Here is a 6711-nt window from a genome sequence, read left to right as displayed (position 1 = left end):
TTTGTTGTGATTTTGTAAGAGGTTTTCTGCTTTCGTAAAAGAAACTTGCAAGGAATTGCAGAAAGGATTATGATCGTGAAATTTGTTGTTATTTTTTTTATTCTTTTCTTGCTAGGAAGTTATGAGTCAGTCACGTATGCCCGATGCGAAGACATGAGAGAATTTATTGTTCATACATGTTGGCTTTGTCCTTCCATTTGCCGGTTGATGCTCCAATTTTAGGAAACTGCAAGTGCCTTTCACTGGACTGCCTTTCAGCCTTCTTTGAATCGCTTTCGAAATGTTCAAGTGGTTTGCAATTTTTCTCTTGACCGTTTTCGCATTGGGCTTGAAATTCAAGTTTTGATCGATCCAGACTGAGAAGTTTTTTTTTGACGTAGAACTACGTCTTTCATGAAGGGTGTCAGAAATCAGAAATCAGGTCACGTTTTTATGAAATAAAGTTAACGTTAATAACTATTTTTGCCGCGAACGGATTTTGGCGGTTTACATACTAAACGAATCGGAAATTCCGTAAGATTTGTTTAATATGCCATACATTAGAATCCCCTTGTTAGTAAATGGTTAAAATTCATGAAAACTTGAAGTGTTTCTATTTTCCCATACATTTGTTCTGTCCATTTGAGTGCTTTCCCGAACAGAGTTATCAATAACGGGCAACTTATCGACGACCAACGGAGGGGAAATCGTAGGATTTAAAGTCTCCGTGAACAAAGGAAAAGAAGAAGAATGAAGGGGAATACTTGCCTAGAGTATAAACAGTGTATCTCGCTGAGGCAAACTTTCATTCGGCATCGGACTGTTGAGTAATCCAGTTCACTTTGCTTTCGCTGCGCTTCGATCTAAGATTGGACCCCACCAGTGGTAATCCAACTTGGAAATCGTCGTTTAATTTTTCTGTTTGTTTTTCGCGTTATTCGTATCGTGTGTTTTTCTTTCCGCGTCATAAATTGGACGCTTCGCGTAGTGTGCGATGAGCAAGAAGAAGAGGAAAGCAGGCTCGAGCCCTGCAAAAAACAAACGCATTGCCAGGGGCAATAAAATTTCGAGGTAAGCATCATCTAATGATGCACGCGGTGTTGGTGCAGTGAAAAGCGCTCGCACTGAACCGAGCCTTCGCGAATGTGACACCGCGCCGAACAACAACGAAGTAGGCGATTTCGGCGCGTCGGTCGAAAATGTAAACTCCCAGGCAGCAACCAAAATCAAGCTCCCTCCGCTGGTGGTGAAGGCGGTCGCTCTTGACAAACTCATCAGCGAATTCGCATCGATGGGTGTTACAGCAGAGTACAAGCTGTGTGGCATAATTCGGTCTTTTTCCAAGCAGTTAACATTGTTTATTTTCCGTCTTCATAAGGGCTTCGTTTGTGCCTTTGAGAATGCATCAATGCATTAAACTGACGTTATGGCGAAGCAGACGTTAAGGTTGTGCACCAAAAAATTATTTGGGAATACTAAGCATCTTGAATATCTTACTGGAATGTTATAAGTTATTTAGGTTCGCGTGCCAGTCGCAAAACTGCCTTCAACTAGGATTGCATTTGCGCTAATATTGATCATAATGATGCATTGCTACTGTTTTCGAGGTTGTTATTAACAAAAAGAGTTTATTTCTCTTGTTTAGTCATCAAGAAAGTAAATGTTCTGGAATTTTGTATGTGATTAGGTTTTGCTTGCCAGTAGCAAAACTTCCTCCACTAAGGGAGACAGCTGCGCTTATCTCGAGCATAAGAAAGTAATGCAACTCTTTTCGAGGCCAGTAATATTAACAGAAGCGTTTCTTTTTAGAATAGCGCAAAATGATGAGAAATGTTTATATTGCTAGTAGTTTCAAGCCACCAATGTATGGCTCTGTATGCATGCTATGGTGAACGCTTGTTTGGCGCTTGGTTTACGCTTAGTTTGTACGAACGATATCTAGAGGTGCGATTCCTTTGAGGCAATACTAAATAACATGTAGCATGATATTTGATACTTGCAAGTGTTGTCATTGTTGTTGTTTACATGCGGTGCCAAAGATATATTAATGTAGTTATGAGATATGGAATAATGGTGCTGGTGCAACATGTATATAATCGACTGTAGCCGAGTCTATGTCAATTTCGAAAAAGGCCACCGGAATAGCCTTCGAGGTAAATTTTCAATGCATTGACATGAAATAAATTGCGACATACGATTGTTTTGCGAGGGCAAAAATGAATCATCAATCAATTATCGTCAACTGATTCTACAATGAAAAAATAATTTCAGAGATTATTCTACTAAGCAGTTGTTTCTAAAATTTCACAGCATTATAGAATAATATCCGAATGTATAAACAAGCGACTTATATAAAATAACAGCGTAGTTCTACGTCAACAATGCGGTCGTATCTTGGACACAACCTCCTATAATTTTTTGACCTGTCCCTAATTATCACCGCCAAGTTTCAAGCCATATAACTCGATTGTTTAGCCAAACGTTGTTTCTGAAAAAAAAATTAACGTATTAAATGTATTAAAAGGTGAGGAATGATTAAATGTTAGAATGTCGATACACTGAAATGTAGACTGCATGTACGAATGGTTTTCAATTTCTATACTAAGTCGTAGCGTTCATTTCAGGTACCGGATTTTATTCGTCTTCATTAAGAAATAACATTCCTGGCCTGGGTGACTGTTGGAATTCGTGTTATATCCATCGGAATAATGAATAAGAATTTAACAAATATTTCATTGGCTTATATTTGAATTCATTATCTATTTGATTTCAAATACATTGTATTGTATACAATTTATCAAGTTCATCATAAAACTTTGTATATTCTATTAAAACTTCTATCACGATGCATACACACTCCTAACACGTATTTGTTTTTATTCGTTTGGGAGAAAACGATTCCTCATTCACAGTATCCATTTCCTCTTCTGTCTCTTGACCACCTGAGTCGGACGAGTACTGATTCCACAAACTTTCGTCGCTGAACAGCAAATTAGCCGGTTCGACCTCCGACAGTTCTTTTCTCTTCTTACGCTCCTCTCGCTTCTTTGCGATTGTCAGCTTATCGATTCCTTCCAACAGTTGAAGATTTCTTTCCCGTCCCTCTGGTTCTTCCTTCTTGGTTCGTGCACCATGATACCCATATTGATCATCCAGGTATTTCCTGTACAGTTTCGCTTCCGCCTCTACATCCTCATCTGATTCTATCACATCAAACCCATCGCAAGACTCCTTGAAGATAACATATATTGTGGGATATTCTACAATAGTTTTCCCTTTCAAGTTCTCCTTCAAAGACATTTTTGGTTGCAGTTCAAAGAAGCGATTCTTGCAGCGCTTCACATCTTCTGCCTTCAATAGAACCCGTATTTGATTCAACCCACGTGATTGATAGTATTCGAGCTTGTTCTTCCCGGGAATGTCTCCCCCACACGTGGCATCCAGATATTTGTTCAACAAAACGTACAACTTCTCGTTCTCATCACATCGTTCGTCCACGAAGACCAATCCTTCCGCATTCGGGAAGCACCACTCCAATCGCCAGTGGATGACTAATGTTTTGAAATTCAGCTGGCTCGTGTTGCGTTGGTGTTTGGAGAAATTTTGCAGCAGAAACCGCAGTTTCGTACCACGATCCCGCGCGGCACAGCGCAATCGAAACAGTGACGGTGGCAAATTTTTGTTGTACCTCGTGATCCGCTTGATCTTATCCCGCTTCCTCTCGTCGACATAACGGGTACATTCTTCCAAAAAGTAATAGTCGTTCATCATATCCATTTTTGACATTTTTTTCATCGGAATATATTTAGTTCGATCCCGAATCCCATCGCAACCTAGTTCCCTCTTGTGAATATTGATGCACTTCACGCAACAGGATTTCACCTCACACTTAGGGCAGGTGTATTTCGCTTGGATGGCATTGCAGACTTCACACAGTCCCAATCTATAGAAGTGAATAACAAAAGTTTCAAAGACAATGTGAATGAACAACAAATAGACCTTGTACCTTGGGGGCGATTGGAGCATGTCCATGTTATCCTCACTTTCACTTGTTTCCATTTTTATCGTAACAGAATATTCAATATAAAACGTAAACCATACGTATCTGTTATAAGTTACAAAATACCGTTCTATTCTTATAGGACAGCACTACTTGCGTATACACGTGCTGTTCAACTTGTTTTGTTTTCAAATGAACAGAACTGAAGGACCCAAGGCGCCTAGAAGTATATCCTAAGGTGGGCCAACTTGCTAAAAGCACTCTTCAGCCATCTTGGAAGTCTACTGTGTTTTGTTTGTAAACAAAACACAATACGCTAGTGCCGAAGCTCGCTCCTTATCAGTCTGTCTCTTTCATGCTTCAAGCTAATAATAATCCTTCTGCTTTCTTCCGTACAGTTTTCATATACCGCTCCCCTAACCGACTTAGTGACGAAACGGCCTCACCTCACGATATACTTCAGGGCTCCTTGGAAGGACCTTGATGGCAGCGGTGCCAGATCTTAGAACATGAATTCATAATGAAGACATTTGACTTAGGGTAAAAGTACACTGTTTGACCGAAGGTTTTTCAGAAATGGAAGACGAACATTTTTTTCGTAGAAGCACAGTTGGTCGGTGTTAAGTCAGACCGGACCATGTGACATTTTTCTGAATTTGAGAAAAAAGAGCTTGAAGTTTGGCGCTATAAGGGGCCTTCATTGGGCATTCAAAGCAATTTCGATACGTTATTCCTGCTGTAGGCGTGATTTTTCAAATCTGATAAGTGTGGTATGTAGCTTACGTAACGCTTAACCAAATGCAATCAAAAACTCTCGATTTTTAATTTTGCGACTTGTTCCCCGCTGACTTAAAACCAACCAGTTCATATGAAGATAGCATTCTCCGCAGCGAATCTTTTCTTGTTTGATATGCGCATATACAGTAAGTTACATCTAAATCGACATCTAGCTAATTGGACAGACCTGTGATGCGAAACGAATAGTTGGGCATTTTCGCCTCTAATTAGACAATTTTGTAAACATCGAGATTGGGACCCAAGTTATGGCCACAGATTGAAAGACGCCACCAGACGTCGACACTGCACCACTGTCATCGCGAAAGTCCAATTACAGGTCAAAATCACCTCGAATGCGACACAGAGTAGTATGTCGAATTAGAGGTAACTTACTGTACATATTTCCATGCTCATTTCTTGCTCCTTTTTTCCCCTCACATTATCTGCCAAATGTTTCTCCGATGAAAGGAACAAATGTTTTAGCGACTCGGGCTTTGTTCTTTTATTTTTTTTTGTCGAACCAGAGTTTCACTCAAGGAAGATTATTTTTCTGCAGAAATCTTTGTGACTTGTGTGAGACGCTTGCTACACGCAGCTGAGAGTCAAATGTATCGAATATTCATGGAATATTTGCGTAACACTGCGGAGCGTTTATTCAGATTGTTCACTTAGAAAATGAGTTATCTTTTCGTTAGCCGTTGTTGTTAGAGTATTAACCAAAACTTTCTCATAGTCCATCAAAGAACAATGGGATATTTTTGCTGGTGTCCTGGTAGAAAGCAACTATAAGGTGAGTGGGATCCAACTGGATGTATTTATATTAATAATTAATTTTTCTATGAATGCAGGCAATGCTAGACTAAATCGAGTTCTAAAACGAATAAAATTTCAACGGAGAAACGGCAGCCCGAACTACTGAAAACCGATAAGTTTGATTTGGACTGAGAAGAATTGAAGTAAACCGCTCAGGATTTGGAGGATGGATACAACTATGATTTTAGCTAGCTCAAGCCAACTCCGCTCCGCATTACTGAGGCCCCCAAAAAGAACAATATATATCAATAGCAAGCTGGATGAAATATTGATCTGACGGAACTCAAGTTGGGCGATAGAAGAATTGTATTGTATTACCTCAGAGCAAACATTAAAGGATGCTGGTGGTGAAACGCTGTCAGTTTCGTTTTATGGAAACTCTCCTGTAGAGTTCTGTGAGACATCTATTATCAATAAATCACCCAACACGCTTTGATAAGCCGAATCACTCTTTCGTTACTGTTGGTATGTCAATGAGGCGATGCTTGTTGCTGTACGACTGGATATGGGTAACGTGCGTGTGTATGTGCATCACGTATATGCATACAAGGTGGGATATTTCTGTGAGGCATAACAGGCGATATCAGCAAGATTATTATTATAGCTTATGGTGCTACACATCCTTCCCCATCCCAAAAACATAGAAAAGTGCAAAGTAAAACTTAAAATAACGATATGATCATTTGGCTAACCTTTCATCGGTTTCACATAAAATAATTCTCAAAAATTCTATTGCTATACCTATCGTTCGGTAATTCACTGTCAAAAAGAGTAAGGTCATCCTGATCCGCTATCGATAAGATCCGTTGTGATCCGTTCTACCTGCTGTAAGTAAAAAAAAGCTGCCGCTAAAATCTTTCGCGAATGATTTGGCTTGCTATCAGTTTTAAAAAGCGCGACTGATCTGGGACCACTGTCAACAAAATTTTCTGCGCAATCATCCCGATCCGCTACCGACCGAATCCTGCGCAGTCATTCCGAGTCGCTCTCGACAGAATCCTGCGTGGCCATCCGGTTCCGCTATTGACAAACTCTTGCACGGTCATCCCGAACCGCTATCGTCGAAATCCTACGCGGTCTTCCCGAGCCGCTAGCAACAAAATCTTTCGTGGTCATCTCGATTCGCTAGAAATTCACAAAAT

The 6711-nt window shown here is 40.1% G+C and overlaps 1 protein-coding gene across 1 annotated transcript; it reads right to left on the bottom strand.

Annotated features, from left to right (window-relative positions):
• Positions 1-2719: 2719 nt before the first annotated feature.
• On the bottom strand, positions 2720-4167 carry LOC129771145 (box C/D snoRNA protein 1). Its single transcript, XM_055774548.1, has 2 exons — positions 3986-4167; positions 2720-3922 (listed from the first exon to the last, which is right to left on the bottom strand). The coding sequence occupies exons 1-2, from the start codon at positions 4036-4038 to the stop codon at positions 2839-2841; spliced, it is 1137 nt and encodes a 378-aa protein (XP_055630523.1). The 5' UTR covers positions 4039-4167; the 3' UTR covers positions 2720-2838.
• Between the last annotated feature and the right edge of the window lie 2544 nt (positions 4168-6711).

This window comes from Toxorhynchites rutilus, chromosome 2 (assembly GCF_029784135.1).
Source record: "Toxorhynchites rutilus septentrionalis strain SRP chromosome 2, ASM2978413v1, whole genome shotgun sequence".
In the NCBI taxonomy this organism is placed as follows: Eukaryota; Metazoa; Arthropoda; class Insecta; order Diptera; family Culicidae; genus Toxorhynchites; species Toxorhynchites rutilus.
This window is presented reverse-complemented; position numbering and strand designations above follow the sequence as displayed.

What these genes read in the sequence shown, in the direction of transcription:
- LOC129771145 (XM_055774548.1), bottom strand. Translation starts at nt 4,038, where the DNA reads ATGGAAACAAGTGAAAGTGAGGATAACATGGACATGCTCCAATCGCCC. An exon ending in ATGCTCCAATCGCCCCCAAG is followed by an intron (nt 3,923 to 3,985) that starts GTACAAGGTCTA and finishes TCACTTCTATAG; the next exon opens with ATTGGGACTGTGTGAAGTCT.